Consider the following 18,541-nt stretch of genomic DNA (forward strand, 5'->3'; position numbering starts at 1 on the left):
TAGGTCTTGCATATCCCCATCCGCCGACGCCCCCCCCCGCGCGCCCCCCCAGCCCGCCCACTCGGCGGCGGCTGCGGAGGCCAAAGTGGCGCTGGCGGCGGAGGAGGCGGCGGGCCGTGGCGGCGGCGGCCCGTGGCGTACTCGCTTGGAGGCGGCCAAAGTGATCATGTCGCTGGCGGCGGAGGGGGCGGGCGAGTGGCACTGTGGGGTGCGGCGGAGCCCCGGCCGTGACCCGTGTGTGGGGAAGCGTGTGCGGGGGAGGGGAGGGGGGATGCGACGCGGTGCACGCTCACAGGCTGTCACACACCTCCCTGGAGCAGGTGTGCACCCTCATCAACCTCCCCGCCGCAGCTGTGTGCGACGCCTGCTGCTCGCCCCGCCCCGCCGCACCACCACCACCACCCCCGCCGCCGCCGCCGCCACCCACCCCCCCGCCGCCGCCACCCGCCCCACCTCCGGAGGCGAACGGAAAGGTCGGTCGCCCCCCCTCCCTGGCCGTGCCTACTCCGGCCGTCGCCACCACTCGCTACGAGCGGCAACTCGATGAGTACATAGCCGCCGCGCAGCTCTCCCTCGCCTCCCCCGTCGCTGCCGAGCCGCTCCCGCTCCCGTCCGAGGACGGCGCCGCTCTCCTCGACCTCCTCGCCATCGAGGCTGCCCGAGATTGCCCGAGATGGCCCGAGATTGCCCGAGACTGCCCGAGATCACACTCTCGCCCTCGAGGCTGTGCTCTCGCGGTGTAGAGGGATAACACACCACGCGTGACACACGGTCCCACGCAACACTTCACGCCCACGCGCAACGCGCTCTGCATGGCGCTCTGCCGTGCGCCTTGACCCGGCGCGGCGGGCCCACATCTTGGGACGCTTTCCCCCTCCCTCCCCCTCTCTCATTAGGCTGGCATGCGGTCGCTCCAGGGCTTGCCGACGGCGCTCGCCCAACCCACGGCGGAGGTCGCCTACCGCCACCGCCTTCCGCCCGCCGCCGTCGACCTCAAGGGGGGGGGAGGGGGGGCCAAGCCGTCCGCACTGACACCGCGCACGCGCCCTCCCACGCCTTCACCTCCGGAAGTGGAGAAGCCCCCGCTGGAGGAGGCCCCACCGCCGGCGCCCCGCCCGCAGCAGAGCCGCCCCCTCCCCGCGCCCGGCCCGCCCCGGAAGCGTCGCCTCGCGGCGGCGACGACGCTGGTGAGCAAGGTGGAGCTGATTCGGGAGGAGCTGCAGCTGCTGCCGCGCGAGCCCGAGGCGTCCATCTCGGCTCTGCTGCGCGAGGCGCACCTCGTGCTGTGCATGCAGCCCGTCGGAGGGCTCGTGACGCAAGCGGGCGCGGTCCTGGCCTACCTCTTCGGGGAGGGAGACGGAGAGTGAGCCGAGGGAGCAAGGCGTGGGCGGCGGGGAGAGCGAGGCGACGGACGAGGCCGAGGCCGTGCGGCGAGAGGTCGGGGCGCTAGTCGGGGCGCTGTGACAGCTCATCGTTTCCACCGTAACGAATGAAGGCCTGAAAGTCTTAGTTCCGTCCACTTGACTTGAATTTATTCCTGTTCCTTACGGCTCTATACCGCAATCATCCGCATGGATTCTCGTTTCTCGATCTCTCGCGCCCCAACAACGCCGGAACGCGGAAGATGCAAGATCCTTAATGGTAGAGTCAAGGGACGGTCGACCTCACGTCTCCATGGGACCATGCGCCCGTCATCCCACATCCGTCAAGTCGGACCCAGTCTGCGGCGCGCGACCACAGCACTCGCAGGAAGGTACTCTACATGCGAGCTTTTCAGCGTTTCAAGCGATTGCGCGGCATGTTGTGCGAGTATATGGGACACGATGTCTCAAATATGAGGGGTTTTGACTCCTACCGGCTCCTGACGCTATCCCTGGCAGCTCTAATGACCAGGATCAGTAGTGCTATGATAGAGGGTGCCCATACTAGCGAAGGAGCTGCCACACTCGCCCGGAACGTCCCCTTCTGGGGCCGGTTCTGCAGCCCGCGAGAGCCGACAGCGGGGCCGTGCCGCGGGTGCCTACTGCTGAGTGCCACAAACACTGCGCCGTCCCGCCACCACCTACAGGCTGTCTTGTGTGATGGTTGGGAAATCCAAACGCCACCATCTTGGCTCTTGCGACCTCAAACCCGCGAGCTGTATGGGTGGTCCTGACGTCGACAGACGCCCGAGGACCACGGTGAAGCTGAGCCGGAACGCGTGGCATCGAGCCTACCCACTCCAGTTGGTTCGGCACACTCGGTGGGGTCCACCGAGTGTGCCGAACGCGCGAGCGGTGCTTCCTGGCAGCCCGCGCTGGCTGCGGAGCTGCAACAAACTCGAGACACGCTTTTTGGGACATTTTCGACGCTTTTGTCCCATATACTCGCACAACATGCCGCGCGAAATCCCACACTGGTGGATTTTGGGGCGCTGTCTACCCCCTATTAATGGAAGACTGTAGATCGTAGATGACTTAAAATGGAGATCTCCAGAGGGGCAAGGTGGAGCTGGAGCGTGGAGGGTAGTACGTGGGGCGTAAGCGCGCCTTGTCCCTTGAGAGGCACACCACACCCCGATCGGCCGAAGGTGGATGCAGAAGACAGACTCGTAATACGCAAGACATTTGTAGCTCCCTCAGGCGCCACTTGGCTCGGGCACGACACCGAAATACGCGACGTCTGGCCGACGCACTATGGATCGCGGCCAACCCCGCGTATTTATTTACATTAACATGGCCGATCTGTCTGTGCATTCTGGGCGACTACATATGCAGCATCGCCGATTCAATCAAGTTGGATTCCAGGGACGTTCACTGTCGTAGGACGTACGTTCGCTACGGCGAAGCGCGAGAGCCATCCCTCCCTGCCTGGGGTGCGCCCCGCGTCCGCGTCTGACTGCGGGGGGTGCCCGCGCGCGCGGCAGCGCATGGGCCCACACAATCCCTCGCCTGATCCCACCCCCAAGCATGCTGCTCATGCCGCCACATACATCTCATGTCCCGTTCACCATGCACTCTGACTCGCACAGGGTCTGGCGCCGAGGATGATTATTTCAGTGGGGGATGCCTGTAGTCGCTGGAATCTTGTAGAACCCTTTTTGAATATTCGAATCCCACCACACAGGGATTTTAAGGAGAGGGGTGTGAATCGTGTCGTGCGAGGGGGATCGTAAAATTCCCGTGGTGTACCTGTGTTAGATTCTTCTTGTGTTAGTGCCAGTGCGCGCCAGTCCCGTGCCCAGTGTTGTGCGAGGGAGTTTAATTCTAAAATTCTTGTTGGGCGAGGCACTGTTTAACATTCTTTTTGGGAGCAGCCTTCTCGGATGCTCCTCCTCTGCGCATCCGCCATCCCGAGCCTGCACGCCAGCACCGGGTGTATCAAGGAGCGCAAGATGCAGCCGAGATGCAGCTCCTCCTCAGCGGGTGTATCAAGTCTTGATTATGGAGCACCGGCGGCGGCCACGCACATTCTCGCCGAGGCGGAGGCCGCGCACGCTGCAGAGGTCGCCTCGGGCACCGCCGCAGCCTTCCTCAGCCACCGCACTGCGTCATCGCGCCGAGAGGTGGCCTTCAGCAGCCACCACGTCGGTGCTCGCTTCGTCGGTCCCGATTCCGCCGCTCTCGGCGACGGCGCCTCCAGCGTGCATATCAGCGACGAGGCGGTCCTCGCTCCCGCCGAATGCGCCGCCCTCCGGCTCGAGGCGCGGCTTGCGATGGCAAAGGGCCTCTCGTCGCAGTTCACGTACACGGACGTGGCGCCAATCCGAGAGGCGACCGGTGGCCTCTCTCTCTCTCTCTCTCTCTCTCTCTCTCTCTCTCTCTCTCTCTCTCTCTCTCTCTCTCTCTCTCTCTCTCTCTCTCTCTCTCTCCACATCCCAGGCCGAAGCCCTCAACGGCCGGCAAGGGACGCCCCCTTCCCCCCAGGTGCACGTCGCCGACCTGCCGCTCGCGCGGCAGATGCACCGCCGCAAGCTGGCTCGCCTTCTCGGACCTTTCCTGGACCTTTCCTGGAACCTTCCTGTAGGCGGATGCTCCGCCGCAAGCTGGCTCGCCTGCTCCTCCCGCTGGTGGCTGGCCGCTTCGCCCTGCCTCCCGGCTCGCTGCGGGTGCGGGACGCCGCCGCGCGCTCGTGCATCTCGGGTCGTCCGGGGCCATCTCGGGTGATCTCGGGTCATCTCGGGCGACAGGTGCGGGACGCTGTCGTGCTGCGGTACGACGCTGCTGAGCGGGCGACGAGGCGCGCCGGCACACGGCGGCCGGGAGCCTTCCAGGAGACGTCCTTTTCTCCGGAGGCCTTCTCGGACCCCTTCCCGCAGGCAGCCCTTCCACCGCGACGAAGGGCTCGTCTCGTTCAACGTCCCTCTCTCCCGAGGTTTCGAGGGCGGAGGCGCCCTGCTGTGCTGACCTGCGTGCCGCGCTCGGAACCTTCTCGGAACCTTCTCGCCTTGTCCGCCGGTAGGGACCTGCTTTGAGGGGTCTGGCGCCGTGCTGCGCCCCCCGCAAGGGCGGCTGCTCTGCCACGCGTCGGGGATGCGACACGCGGGCCACGCCATCTCCCGCGGCGTGCGGTGGGTCCTCGTCGTCTTTCTGGTGTCGACGCGCGCGCCGCAGCTCGTGCGGCGCTGCTCCAACCTCGCCGCCGCAGAGGCGAGGCTGGCGGCGGCGGCCGAGGCGGCGAGGGCAGGCCGCGAGAGAGGCGCTTTGAGCGAGGTGGGACGGAGCCCGCTCGCCCGACTAGGCGGGCGGCGATGCGCGAGGCGCGGCGGAGGGGAGGAGGAGGGCGGGCGCGGCGCTGCGCGCGGCGATCGAGGCTGCGCCGGGCGACTTCCAGCTGCGGCACGACTACGGTCTGCTCCTGTGGGCGTCTGGCGACGCAGCGAGGGCGCGCCGCGCCTCTCTCGCGCCGCCCCTCTCTCCGCGCGGCTAAACAGAGAAGCGTGTCGCGCGCTGATGTTTCTCCTCCTCGCACAAGGCTCGGCGCTCCTTTCTCCGCGCGGCACGCCTCTACCCGTGCTGCCCTCGACCGCCCGCGGCTCTGGCCGCACTGCTCGCCGAGGCGGTCGAGATCGCACGAGATCACACGAGATCGCACGAGATCACACGAGATCACACGAGGTCACACGAGATCACACGAGGTGTGTAGGCGGGCCGTCATCGGGCGGCGCTGCGGCGCTACGACGCGGCGCGCGTGGCGCTGGCGCGGCAGGGCGACGGCCAGGCCCGACACACACGCCAGATGCAGCAGACCGGAGCACGGCTTTTTTGGTCCTTGCGCTTCGCAGCCAGCACTCGAGGTTACACGCCGCCAGTTCCCCATTCGGCAGCCGTCGCAGGCACGCGGGTCTGCGAGTGCAGTGCACGGCACCCGCACCCTCCACGGTACCCGCACTCTCCAACACCCCGCGCAGGACCGCAATCTCGCGCTGCTCGTCGCGGTCGGCGCGGGGCGCGGCTTGCTCGCGCTGCGCGACGGCGGCGGCGGTGTGGAGGGGCGGCGAGGCGAGGGCTCGCGCCCGCAGGTGCTGGGAGAGCGGGCCGCGGCCGCGCGGGCGGGGTTCGTGGCGGAGCGAGCCGAGGGGGTGGAGAGATGGCTTGGCGCCGCGCTGGCCGCGATGGGCGGCGCAGAGAGCGAGGCGACGGACGAGGCGGAGGCTGTGCGGCGAGAGGTCGGGGCGCTAGCCGGGGCGCTGTGACACTGACAGCTCATCGTACAAGAAAGAAAGAGAAAACAGACAACCCAAAACGAGGGATGGGAGGAGCAGGTGAGTGAGCCCCCTGTGAGGACAGGGGCGGCAGGGCCTCCCGGCATGTTGTGCGAGTATGTATGTAACTAGTGAGAGGACTCGAGATTGGTTCGAGATTGGGGCGGTCGTGCTTTTCGGCGGTCGTGGAGGTCGTGGAGGTCGTTGAGTGGCGAGTCACGCTCGTGCGGACAGCATCGATGCCGTCACCGGACGCGGCGGCGAGGCACACGGGCGCCGGCGTGGCGCGTCGGCAGGCCCACCACGAGCGGATGCGCGACGAGCGCGCTCGGGAAGCCGCCGCGGGCGACGCGGAGCTTCCGCCGGAGGACGACGCGGTCGAGATGGCGAGCGCCGCCCAGCTGCTGGACAGCGTGGCGGAGGTGGGCCCGAACTACACCCTGCTGCGCAGCAAGGAGACGAAGGCGAAGCGGCGGAAGCGACAGCGCGAGGATGCCAGGGCGGCGCTCGACGGCCACACTGTCCTGTCCACCGGATCGCGCCTCGAGATCTTCTGCGACAGCGAGCGGTGGTACCCTGCGACCGTCATGGCGCGGGAGGAGGACGGGGACGGACGGATCGCGCACCAGATCGAGTACGACGGCTACCCGGATCGGCGGTGGTGGCACATGCTGGACGACGAGCGGTGGCGAGCCGTCGCAGAGCAGGCCGGCACGGGCGTAGGAGGCGCCGCCGCAGACGGGGATGGGGATGCGGCGATGGACCGCGCGGACGGCGAGCGGGGCGCCCGTGCCGCGGGCGACGCCGAGGCGGCCGAGGTGCGGCCGGCGCCGCCTCCTGTGCGCCGGGGTGTGCAGCGCAGCGCGCTGGCGGACGCCCTCGAGGCGGAGGATGACGAGCGGCAGGAGGAGGCCGCGTGCGGCGATGGGCGGCCGATGCTAGCGCCACACGGGCCGGCGCTGTCAGTGCAGCTTCGGCGCGTGCGCCTGCGGCTGCGCGAGTTCCTGGCGACGCAGGCCGCGGCGGGGAAGAGCGTGCCGATGCAGCGGACGGCCCTCGGTCTGCACCCGACGATGCGGTGGACGATCCGCTTCGGCAAGTGGCTGGCGACGACGCGAATTACCGCGCCGAGGGCGAGCCGGTGGCACGCGACCGAGCGGGGCGACGCGCGGGACGAGGAGCCGACGGTGCGCACGGGGCGCGGCGAGAACACGGTCTACGTCGCGCTGCAGCACATGAAGAACCACGTGTGGCGCGAGATCTGGCCGGCGATGCCGGACGACGCGAGGCAGTACTGGCGGCTGGTGACCAAGCAGGTGATGTCGCTGTACGACGGCGGCGGCGGCGGGATGAAGGACGCGGCAGGAGCCGCCGGCCGGGCGGCGGGCCGCGAGGCGGCGCAGGAGAGCGCGTCGCACGGGCAGAGTGAGGCGGCGCAGCGGGCGGCGAGCGAGAGGGCGAGCGCGGTGGCGAGCCGGCGGACGATGGCCGAGCTGCGCGAGGCGACGACGAAGCCGTGCACGAAGCAGCACCTCTTCCAGGTGGGAGAGTACCTATGGGACAAAAGCGTCGAAAATGTCCCAAAAAAGCGTGGTGAGTTTGTGGCAGCTCCGGAGCCAGCGCGGGCTGCCAGGACGCACCGCTCGCGCGTTCGGCGCACTCCCTGGCACCCAGGGAGTGCGCCTAACCGACCAGACCGAATAGGCTCGATGCCGCGCTCGCTGTGGAGCTGCCACAAACTCGCCGCCGAGCGTGCCACCGACGGCGTCCTGGCGGAGGTGGTGGAGTTTGAGACCTGAGGCTGCGGAGGTGACGCCTGAGGTACCGGGCCGTGCACGACGACTCAGCCGGCGACCGCCACGGGCTCAGACGAGACTTCTCGACGCGTTCCGGCTCAGCTTCACCGTGGTCCTCGGGCGTCTGTCGACGTCAGGACCACCCATACAGCTCGCGGGTTTGAGGTCGCAAGAGCCAAGATGGTGGCGTTTGGACATCCCAACCATCACACAAGACAGCCTGTAGGTGGTGGCGGGACGGCGCAGTGTTTGTGGCACTCGGCAGTAGGCACCCGCGGCACGGCCCCGCTGTCGGCTCTCGCGGGCTGCGGAACCGGCCCCAGAGGGGGACGGTCCGGGCGAGTGTGGCAGCTCCTGCGCTAGTATGGGCAGCCTCGATCATAGCACTACTGATCCTGGTCATTAGAGCTGCCAGGGATAGCGTCAGGAGCCGGTAGGAGTCAAAACCCCTCATATTTGAGACATCGTGTCCCATATACTCGCACAACGAGCCTCCCCACCTGCACGAGCAGGATCTTGTAAGGACGATCAGGGGTACAATAAATAAATAAATAAAACGGACACCTCTTCTTGGAGAAGGGTAAAAAGGAACAGGTCCCCCCGCCCGTGCGATCTTTGTGCGCAGGGTTCTTTCGTTTGCGGTTTGCAAAACTGTCAGGTCCGCCGCGACGCGTCGCCGCAATGGCGGGCAGCGACGTGGTGCAAGCCATACGGCTCGCCCTCAAGCCGTTTAATATCCGCGAGAAAGCGCTGCGCGGTACTCGGCAGTGTCGCAGTGTCGAGCAACACTCGGTGTCAGAGCGTCGCGCCTCCATCAGTAGTCTCATCACCGAGTGATTGCTGGCCTGTGGCGTATGACCTCGCGCGGATATCACCAACGATGAGCATGCGAAGATAGGGAACAATATCTTGTACAGCCCGCTGAGCTCCCCGCTGTGCCACGGCGTACGATGGGCTGCGAGAGCCGTATCTTCCCTCCTTGAAGCAGAGGAGCCGCGAGGCACGAGAGGCGTAGAAGAGAGGCTGGCGTGCCCCGCACCTCCCGGTTGGCAGTAGGAGGGCCCGCCGGTGAGACCACTGATTTTGATGCCGACTATAAATTCTCGCCACTGGAACGCATGCTACTTACAGCTGCTGTCTGTACAGAGATGCCAGCACCCCCCACAGGCAGAGCGCTCCTGCTGGGGGGGGGGGGGGTCCGGAACCCCCCAGCAGTAGAGCCCTCCTCCTGGGGGGGGGGGGGTCCCGACCCCCCCAGCAGCAGAGCGCTGCTGCTGGGGGGGGGGTCGGCCATGAGCTTAGTTGTGCAGGGGGGGTAGCGAGCAGAGTGCGGCCGCTCCGGCTCCCGTGGTGTACCTGTGTTAGTGCCAGTGCGCGCCAGTCCCGTGCCCAGTGGCAGTGTTGTGCGAGGGAGCTTTGTTGTAAAATTCTTTCGTTTGTGGGTGTGGTCGGCGACTAGCCGGGGTCGTCCTCACGGTGGGGGACTAGCACTAGCCGGCTTCCACATGGTCCCTCGGGGGACGGGGGCACAGGGGGGGTTGTGGAGGTTGAATTCTCCTGCTCCTGACAAGGGAGACACGACAGCGGACAGGCTCGCAGCCCGCAGTGCTCGGTACACTGACTGGCGCGTGGCGGTCTCATCTCAGTCTATCGTTTCCACCGTAACGAATGAAGTGCAATTCTTAGTTCCGTGTCCTGTGTCCGATCTCCAGATACCAGAGTCTGATCCTCGAGTGCCCTCGCGCCTCGGACACCCCCCCCTGGCCCTGCGCCCTGGATCTTGCATCTTGCATTTGGTGTGCATTTCCGTGGGGGCGAACACGCTGCGCACGAACGGCGAATGGTTGCGACGCAATTCGTGTGATCTCGACGGGCGAGATACGTTTTCGCTCCACGAGTCTGAAAACCTTTTTCCATCAGCCATCAGCATCACACAACAATCGTCACAGTAGATGAGGATATACAGTACAAACGCAAAAATAGGTACGCATGCCCCGGGACGAAGAGCACCATTGCCGGCGAGATGCCCAGGCTGTCAGAAGCCCTCGCATCTCCGGCGCGGCACGGCGCCAAACGGGGTGCACGCGCGTCAAAGAGGGCGGTCCACAGAGGGCAGGGAGGGGTTCACATCAGACAGGCCACGCGGTGCGGAAGCAGCTGCAGCATCGACAACACAAGAGGAACGGCAATGTAGCACGACAAGGACACCAGCACGAGGGCCGCCCCACCATTAGAAGCCCCAGAAGGGGATGGTGGCGGCGGTGGGGATGCCCGAAGCCACTTCCTGCACGACGTACGCGAGGACGGCGAGCATCGCGATGCGGCTGTTCCAGATCTCGCCCTCCTGGAGCGAAAAGAACTGGGGCGAGCCGCGCTCGGCGATGCGCGCCGTCGTGTAGTCTCCGGGCATCCAGGCCTCGCCCTGCGCCTTCTTGATGCGCAGGCCCTGCGCCTCGACGAGGGAGACGAGCACGGCGAAGGTGACGACCGCCGACGGGATGATGCCCTGCTCGAGCCCGCCGTTGAGGACGGAGGGAGAGAGGCCCCCCGTCTCGGCCACGAGATTGGGCATGTGGAAGCGGGCCGCGAGCAGCGGGTTCAGCTTCTCCTGCAGCGGCCACGCGACGGCGGCCAGCATGGCGAGGCGGCCGTGCTTGAGCTCGGCGTCGCGGTAGTCGCGGAGCACCAGGGCGGCAGAGCGCTGCTTGTCGATGCCGCTGTCGAGAAGGAGATCAAAGTTGGCAAGGCCGAGCGGGTCGAAGCCGATGTCACCTGCAACGGACAAGCCGTGTGTGTGCGCGCGCGTGTGTTGTCAGTGAAAGGGCGGTCGGCGCGTGGGTCGGCTCGCGCCTGGAAGGCCGGTGCCGCCCACTTCGCTGGGAGAGCCGGCGCCCGGGTAGAAGGCGACCGTTGGCTTCGGAGTCGGCGTGCGCGAGCCGAGGAGCGAGGGCGCAGCGGCGGCGACGAGAGCGAACATTGATTTGATGCGTGTCTGGATCGGCCACAGGAATGTCCCTGACTCTTCCGTTCCTTTTCGCGGCAATTACTGGCGCTGGCGGTTTTCTTCAAAGTCGAGTGTTGAGCGGAAGCGTGTTTGTCGCGCAGTGGCTGCCCGCTGTTTGATGTTGTGGCCTTGCTGCGGAACGTTGACAGCAGCGTCCGCCAAACTCGTTCTTCGTGGTACACTTCATGTTTCGAGTCTTCTTGCCCACCGACATCGAGAGAGAGAGATTGTTTCCTTCTTGACATCGACAAAACAAGAAGAAAGATTGTAAAAAATCTCTCTCTCAAAACAACGTGTGTTAGAGTTGTTTGATATTGCTAAAAATTTCTCTCTCCGACATCGACAAACAAAAACTCTCATTGAACATTTGTATAGCGCGCTCAGCGCTCCATTTGTTTAGACGTGTCAGGGTTGCGCAATACATAATACGTATTAATACAACTACAATACAATACGTATAATACACTATACAGCGGATGTCAGAATCCGTATTATTCTGTTACGCCGCCGCCGCCGCCGCCGCCGCCGCCGCCGCCGCCGCCGTCGCTGCCACCGTCGCCGTCGCCGTCGCTGCGGCCGTCGCCGCCTCCGCCGCTCTCGCCGCCGCCTCCGTCGCCGACCTGGCGGAGACCGCCCGCGCCGCCTCGGCCGCCGCCGGCTCCGCCGCGTTTGTTGTGGCGGCGGCGCTTGCCCCCCCTCCCCCCCCCGCCGGCGCCCTCAGCAGGCCCGCGGTCAGCCGCTGCAGCCTCCTCGGCCGTCTTGTCGGCGCCATCGTCGTGGCAGAGGTCGCAGGCGGGCGAGGCGTCGGCGCTAGCCGGGCAGCATGCGCAGCCCCCGCCGAATGCCTTGAGAGGCGAGCCGGCGCCGGAGAGCGTCGGCCGGACGCCGGGTGGGAGGCCGGCTGGCGCACCGCCGCAGCCCTCGTCGAGCTCCATCGCCTCCGATGCTGCACCCTCCGGGTCCGCCAGCGCCGCATACCGCCCAGAGGCCGCGTGCGGGGGGGACGGGGGGGCGCCGGGCTCGGTCGACCCGGTCGACCCGACCGACTCGCCCGCCTCGCTCGCTCCGCCGGCCCCGCCTGCCTCGACCACACCCATAATACAATACGTATTAATACAACAATACAATACAATACGTATAATACACTATACAGCTCAGTCTCGCTCGTATTGCGCAACCCTGGGACGTGTCGGCGAGGGGAGGGAGGGGAGCGCCCCCCCCCCCCCCCCGTCCATTGTCGTATTCGTAGCCCCACCCCGTCCGGTGGGGGGGAGGGTGGCAGTCGCCGAGCCGACAGCAGTGCCCGGCCGCCCCCTCCCCACAGGCATGTCGACGTAAGCAGCAGCGACGAACAAGGACGAGTATGAATGGAATTTCTTTATTCCACGCGGGAGTCGCTTAGGCGGCTCCCGTGGTGTACCTGTGTTACTGTTAGTGCCAGTGCGCGCCAGTCCCGTGCCTAGTGTCGTGCGAGGGAGTTTTGTTTCAACTTCTTTTTCTTTTGTTGGTGCAGAACGGCTGACTTGAGGCATCGAAAATTCTTTATTCCACGCGCCAACAACTGCCCGCGGCTCTCTTTACGACGAGTGCTCCCATGAAAAGCGGCCGACCAAAAGCTGGCTCAGCCGCCTCCCGGCGCCGAAGAACGAATCGATGAACTAAGAGGAGTAAGTAAGGAAGAAGTCCGAGCGTTCGCCCGTCCTGTCGCTGCCTGGCCAGCCTCTCTGTCGCACGTCTAAATTCCAGGGGGAGGCAAGGATTCCCGCGTAAAAAGACGTGCTGTGAAATTCTTCGACGCCCACCCGCGGGACCGGACCGGACCCCACACACAGCGATTGATTGATTGATGGGAAGGCGAAACACAGTCCGACCAACGACTGGGACACCAACGCGGTATGGGTGGACGCTAGACGGGCGATGACGGTCACACAGGAGCGACACACAGAACCACAAGACAAGACACTCAGCCAAACTGACTGCCACACATCCTGAGCGAACTTCCCTAGTCACCCGCGGCCGGACTCCATCCGGCACGCGTCGCTGGGCGCTCAGAGCCGCGTCCCCTGCTCGCCACCCCGACGCCCAAGGCGCCCGAATCGAACGACAGGCGGCACGCGAAGACTGGTTGCAATCCCGCCGACCGCGAGGCCGCGGGATGATGCGTGCGTGGTCTTGGAGTGGGTCTCGGAAGCTCCCCTCTCGGGCTAGGAGCCAGCCCCTCTCCCTTGCCCTCGGGACACTGTGTCCGAGTCGAGGCGTGTGCTTGCCGGTCGACGGCCGCGCGCGGTTGGCATTGTAACGAAGGTTGCGCGCGGCCGCGGCGCGCCCGCCATGGCTTGGCGCGGCGCGCCTACCAGCGGCAATTGTCGAGGCACGGGAACGCTTACCCGGGGTCATCCTCTGAGCCTGGTCGTCGGCGCCGCGATGCCACGGCGGCGCATTCGACGTCGTCGGCGCGCTGCCCCGCGGTGAGCCCCGCCGCTCGTAGCGACGGCCGCAGGTTGGCCCGGTGCAGCGCGCCCTGGCCGCAGACACAGCGCACGCGCGCGGACGATCACATCATGTGTGTATCGCGCGCCTTGCGGGGGGGGCGCGGAAAAGAGGAACCTCTTAGCGCCATCGCCATGGTGCTGCAAGCAGCGCCGGGCAACGACGGCTTACCGCCTCCCGGTCCCCCTCGGCACACCTCCGCTGCTTAATGTTTGACGACTCGAACCCGTGAAGCTTCCCCGTGCGCGGGTTACCCCGCACACGGGTCAGCCTGCCAGCCACGTATCCACGCAAGCGTGGTCCGCGCGCATGGCATACAGGCGTTCGCCAGACAGCGCATCACACCTCCGTGCAGGCTTGAATTTCCGCCGCTTGGATTTCCGCCCCTTGGCGCAGCAGGCGCTCACTCGCGTCTCGGGCGTAGTAGCTCGACATGGATGCCGGATGCCGCGTCCGCCTCCACGGCCTCGTTGCGCGTGCCGAGCTCAACAGCACGGTCTGCACTCTTACCGGCCCGCAGCTGACGAACGGCCGGTATCCTGTCAAGCTCGATGACGGGCAGGAGCTCGCGGTCAAGCTCGACAACCTCACGCTGTCAGTGTGCGGTGAGCACGCTCCGTGCTCGGCACTGGCTCGGACGTGCTGGGGCTGTGGCGCGGTCGAGGGCGAAGTCGTATTCCAGCAGTGCCAGCTCTGCGTCGATCGGAAGCTCGCGCCGTCCTTCTTCTGTGGCCGCGAGTGCCAGAAGGCATCCTGGCCACGCCACAAGCTGTGGCACGAGGAGGCGAAAGAGAATGCGAGCCGTGGCGCCACGGACGCGGCACGCTCCAAGGATGAATTTGTCGCGACTTTCGACGAGCGTGTTCAGACGACAGCGCAATCGCTCCAGGACGTCTTCGCGACGCACGGCTACAACGCGCATGCGCAAGCCGAGACATCGCGGTACATGGAGATGCAGACCGTGGGGCTCGGCCTGATGCATCTCGGCAACCTTGCCAAGGCCGCCAAGACCTTTCGAAAGTCGATCAAGCTCTGCGACAAGCTTCCGTTTGGCTTCTACAATCTCGCTCTCGTACTCCTCCGCTCCAACGACGCATTCGGCGGCGCACAACACGCGCTCAAGGCCGTGGAGTGCCTCGGCCCTCTGCATAGCACGAGCAGTGGAGTGCACGATCAGACGTGGGCCGAATGCTACTCGCTGGCCTTCAAGGCGTTCTACTCAGCGCTCCACAAGAGCCCTGCGACTGCGATGTCAATCGAGCCACCGTGGTGGAACGACGGCGACTTGCGGCGCATCTCGAAGATTATCGTCGAGAAGCTGGCTTCCGACGCGGACGCGTGGGAGATGCGCGCGTGGGTCCTGTGCGGCATGATCGCGCATACTTACCCCACATCATCGATCCCAGAACCATCGAGTCACTGCCTGGATTGCCGTGAGGCGGCGCGCTGCTTCTTTAAGCAGGCGGAGCTCGCTCCGATGAAGAAGACGCGATGCCTCGAGGCTGCGGCCAACTGCATGCGTGAGGCGCAAAAGGTCGAGGAACTCGCGCGTCAACACGGCGTGCCCTTGTGAGCAGGGTCTGGCCGGCTCGGTTTCGGTGTTGAGCGGACGAGATGCATCACTGTGAACCGTTGAGAGCACTTCTCGTCTCATTTCCCGGTCTAAGGCTTCACATCACACATGGCTTTGGTTTTGATTTTTGGTTATTAATCTCGGACCGGAGTCGCGGCGGATCGGGGGTACCCCGTGGGTGGTTTTTAAGCTTACCAGCGGTCTCTCCAGCGCGCGCCTCGTGCGTGTTCTAGAGAGTGAGATTGGGGTGGAGCGTGGAGGGCGCTTCCAGGGCCCCCCACGAAGGTAGGGATCAATTAGTTCCGGATTCACACGCTGCCCTCGACGCCTGATTTCGGATCCGATCTCAGGAGGATGGCACGCCTGGCGCGCCATCCGCCGCACGGTGTGTGTGGATGGCTGTTAGCGAACCTCCCTGTTCGATCGCTACGGACCGTGCCCTCACACCACCCTTCCCACCCGCCGACAGCGCCGCCCTCGCCGCCACCCTCTCCGTCCTCGCCACCGCCCTCCGGCGCCGCCCTCGCCGCGCCGCCCTCGCCGCGGCGGCGGCCGCCGACGCGTCATTGCCGCTGAATCAGTCCTCGCGCAGCGGCGGTGACGCGACGGGCACGTGCGCTCGTGCCGACGCTCGCGGCGGGGCGGTGCGTGTATTGAACGCGTCGGACGCGTCGGACGCTTGCGTGGCGTCCTGTGCGTCCGTGTGCGTCCATGTGTGCGTCGTGGCCGGGCCAGCAGGGCGAGCCGGAGGGCGAGCCGGAGGGCGAGCCGGAGGGCGAGCCGGAGGGCGAGCCGGAGGGCGAGGACGAGGGCGAGGACGAGGGCGAGTACAGTTACGAGGGTGAAGATGAAGATGAGGATGACGAGGATGACGAGCCTGACCCCGATTTCGAGGGGACTGAAGGTCCGCCGTCGTCGCCGGGCGTCTCGTACACCGTGCGCAAGAAGTTGAGCAGCCTGACACTCGACGAGCAGCTGCGCTTTGTCCGCTCCGTCGAGAAGATGATGGAGCCCGGCAAGGGTGGTCCTTACGAGCTACTGGCGAGGCTGCACGGCTGGTCTATCCCTTCGGCGTTCTCTTGCGTGCACGGATCAGACAACTTCCCGCATTGGCACCGCCTTCACCTGTATTACTTACCGCCCCGACGGCCGACCCCGCGCGCGTCGACGATTCATCGGGACGCGGGGGCTCTCTCGGCTACGGACGGCCTACGGCGTACGGGACCGGCCCCAGCTTCGGCTGAGGGCTGTGGTAGAGCCAGGGTAGAGCCCGACAAGCTGCCGAGCGAGCCCGAAGGAGGTGGGGTCCTCACCCCGGCGGCCCGCGCACGCCGTCTGACAGTGGGTCTGAGCCTAGCGCAGCGCGAACTCGCTCTGAGCCTAGCGCAGCGCGAGATTTGCGCAGCAACCCGGCCGGGCAACCCTGGAAAAGTTATTGTGCACCTCCTCGCCGACCTGGCAGATTCCCCTGGGACGCCAGGAGCGGAACCAAGCTCTTGGCGTTGTCGTCGTATGCGCTGTAGAGCTGTACAGCTCTACATCTGCCGCGGGACGAAGCGCCTCCGTTGTAGAGCGATGTATGTAGAGGGTAGAGCGGGCGTGCGCGGGCGTGCGCGGGCGTGCGCGGCGTGCGCGTGCGCACGTGCGCGTGCGCAGGCGTGCGCGGCATGCGCGGCCAGAGCGCAGGCAAGTGCCCGAGGGTATGGGGGCCACCCTAGGCACACACACACACACACACACACACACCTAGGGCTGCCCGTAGCATCGTCGGCTCAGTGATGGGTATCCTAGATCGCTCACACCAGGGTTCCGGCTCCTACCCGGATAGGGGGTCTGTGGGGATAGGTAGGTAGGTAGGGCGTTTTGGCGCCAGCCAGTTGATTGATTGATGGGAAGGCGAAACACAGTCCGACCAACGACTGGGACACCAACGCGGTATGGGTGGACGCTAGACGGGCGATGACGGTCACACAGGAGCGACACACAGAACCACAAGACAAGACACTCAGCCAAACTGACTGCCACACATCCTGAGCGAGCTTCCCTAGTCACCCGCGGCCGGACTCCGTCCGGCACGCGCCGCTGGGCGCTCAGAGCTGCCAGTGCGAAGACCCCCTCTACCCAACCGACGGCGTGAGATAGGGTGCTGACCTTTCTCGCCGAGGCTCGCCGTGGCCCCACACGGCGGCCTCTGCTCGCGTTTTCGAGCCAGGACCTTCGTCCGGGCCCACGGCCGGCACGCCGTCAATTTTCCTCGCCGATTCCGCGCGCTCGGCCGCCACCGCGGCGCCTCCGAGAGCGCCGTTTCGACACGCTGCAGCGGCGGGCCGCGGCACCTCGACACACCGCTTCTCGCGCCGCCTCGAGGTGCTCCGATCGTGCACGCGGGTCGGCTCGGCACGGTGCGTGCAAATTATTGCATGTATTCGCACTCGCTGCGCCACGTATCTGCCTCTGACGGCCCGATACGCCTCCCGAAGCGCCACAGGTCCACACACGCGGGGCTGCGCGAATCTCTCGCGGCCCACCGCCCTCCCACACGCCGTTCGACCTCCACACAGGCGCTCGCTCGAGCCTCGCCGTCCGGGCGGTCCTGCGCGTCCAGATCTCGGCGACCATGACCCGCCACGCGCCAGCTCTGCACCTCTCCCGCGCGCGCCCGGCTGCTGGCATGGCGTGGCGGGCGAGGCTGGCGCGCTGCGACCGGTGGAGCGCCACGCGGGCAGCGCACCAGCCTCGCACGCACCTCTCCACTGCGCCGCGTGCGCCGAGTTGCGTCAAGATACAGTCAGCGGCCTTGACGGCTGAGTTCACCACATAGCTCGCGGTCTGAGCGAGGCTCTTGGTGCGGCGGCAGCGTAGTGTGTGTGTGTGTGCGGACGGAGCACTTGCAATGTTAACCCGGTCTCTCTTCGTGAGATCTAACTATGAATGTCACAAAACTTCCTCCGTATCAATTACTCTAGCACCACGACTAACCCTAGCCTCGCTCGTAGGCCCTGCAGGCCCAGCCTGGCCAGGCGACGAGTCTGACGGCGGAGGGGGCCCGGCACCGACGACCGTCCCGACAAAGACAGGCTCCACTGGGGCTAGGCCGATGCCTGGGCACCCCCGCTTATTCTCTTTCGTCTTGCCGTGCGACCGCACCATGCCGTCACTGCGCAGAGTGCTCACTGTATCTTGACGCAACTCGGCGCACGCGGCGCAGTGGAGAGGTGCATAGCGGGTGGGGAGGCCCTAAAACGGCGGGAGGGGTAGGGCTATATCGATAGAGCTAGACGGCTCAACCACCCCTCCACCCCTCCACCCTCCACCCCTCCACCCTCCCGGAGCGAGAGAGGTCCGTCTTCGAGCCCTCCCACTTCCACCCCTCCGACCGGAGGGCTCGCCAGCCCACAGGGCTGGAGGGGTCCCCGTCGGATCGGCGTCGGGAGGGCTCCACAGGGCTAACCCCCTCCCCGGACGCCGGGTGGGCTCGGAGGGACGGTCGGACAGGGGAGGATCTTCATGGCGGGAGGGCTCGAGAGGGGTCGGAAGGGCCCTCCGGGAGGGGTCGCAAAAAGATAAAGAAAACGAAGTCGCGGCTTATGTGACTGCCCCCCAAGAGGGCTCGGAGGGCTCGGAGGGCTCGGGAGGGCTGGAGGGCTAGAGGGCTCCATTAGGGCTCGGAGGGGTCGATCCTCTGAGCCCTCCGACCCCTCCGACCCCTCCGACCCCTCCGACCCCTCCGACCCCTCCGACCCCTCCGACCCCTCCGACCCCTCCGACCCCTCCGACCCCTCCGACCCCTCCGACCCCTCCGACCCCTCCGACCCCTCCGAGTTCCCCGACCCCGGCTCGGAAGCTCGCCTCCAACCCCTCCGAGCACTCCATCCGAGGGCTTGAAGGGCTCGGAGGGGTTGGAGGCGAGCTTCTGAGCCGGGGTCGGGGAACTCGGTGGGGTCGGAGTGGTCGGCGCTGCCGGCCTATCAGGTTTCCTGGTTCTGGAGTCTCCC

General features: G+C 66.2%; 5 protein-coding genes across 5 annotated transcripts; 3 read left to right on the top strand and 2 right to left on the bottom strand.

Annotated features, from left to right (window-relative positions):
* Positions 1 to 473: 473 nt before the first annotated feature.
* EMIHUDRAFT_442233 (hypothetical protein) lies at positions 474 to 1,524 on the top strand. The gene has a single exon (XM_005783875.1). It carries the CDS (start codon positions 903 to 905, stop codon positions 1,365 to 1,367), a length of 465 nt encoding a protein of 154 aa, XP_005783932.1. The 5' UTR covers positions 474 to 902; the 3' UTR covers positions 1,368 to 1,524.
* A 1,780-nt stretch (positions 1,525 to 3,304) lies between these two features.
* EMIHUDRAFT_112832 (hypothetical protein) lies at positions 3,305 to 7,482 on the top strand (the record flags this gene model as incomplete). Its single annotated transcript, XM_005783876.1, has 7 exons — positions 3,305 to 3,758; positions 4,006 to 4,087; positions 4,298 to 4,353; positions 4,441 to 4,691; positions 5,390 to 5,647; positions 5,980 to 7,276; positions 7,388 to 7,482. 7 exons carry the CDS (start codon positions 3,305 to 3,307, stop codon positions 7,480 to 7,482), a joined length of 2,493 nt encoding a protein of 830 aa, XP_005783933.1.
* A 1,940-nt stretch (positions 7,483 to 9,422) lies between these two features.
* Positions 9,423 to 10,482, bottom strand: EMIHUDRAFT_442235 (hypothetical protein). The gene is made up of 2 exons (XM_005783877.1): positions 10,330 to 10,482; positions 9,423 to 10,251 (listed from the first exon to the last, which is right to left on the bottom strand). The coding sequence occupies exons 1-2, from the start codon at positions 10,454 to 10,456 to the stop codon at positions 9,710 to 9,712; spliced, it is 669 nt and encodes a 222-aa protein (XP_005783934.1). The 5' UTR covers positions 10,457 to 10,482; the 3' UTR covers positions 9,423 to 9,709.
* A 2,924-nt stretch (positions 10,483 to 13,406) lies between these two features.
* On the top strand, positions 13,407 to 16,264 carry EMIHUDRAFT_112834 (hypothetical protein; the record flags this gene model as incomplete). Its single annotated transcript, XM_005783878.1, has 4 exons — positions 13,407 to 14,542; positions 15,016 to 15,190; positions 15,285 to 15,567; positions 16,203 to 16,264. 4 exons carry the CDS (start codon positions 13,407 to 13,409, stop codon positions 16,262 to 16,264), a joined length of 1,656 nt encoding a protein of 551 aa, XP_005783935.1.
* A 425-nt stretch (positions 16,265 to 16,689) lies between these two features.
* Positions 16,690 to 17,316, bottom strand: EMIHUDRAFT_365012 (hypothetical protein; the record flags this gene model as incomplete). Its single annotated transcript, XM_005783879.1, has 2 exons — positions 16,690 to 16,948; positions 17,108 to 17,316. Coding segments are annotated over 2 exons (267 nt in total), but the record flags the coding sequence as incomplete, so codon positions are not given.
* Positions 17,317 to 18,541: the final 1,225 nt, after the last annotated feature.

The sequence above is a fragment of the Emiliania huxleyi genome (assembly GCF_000372725.1).
Source record: "Emiliania huxleyi CCMP1516 chromosome Unknown EMIHUscaffold_176, whole genome shotgun sequence".
NCBI lineage: Eukaryota > Haptophyta > Isochrysidales > Noelaerhabdaceae > Emiliania > Emiliania huxleyi.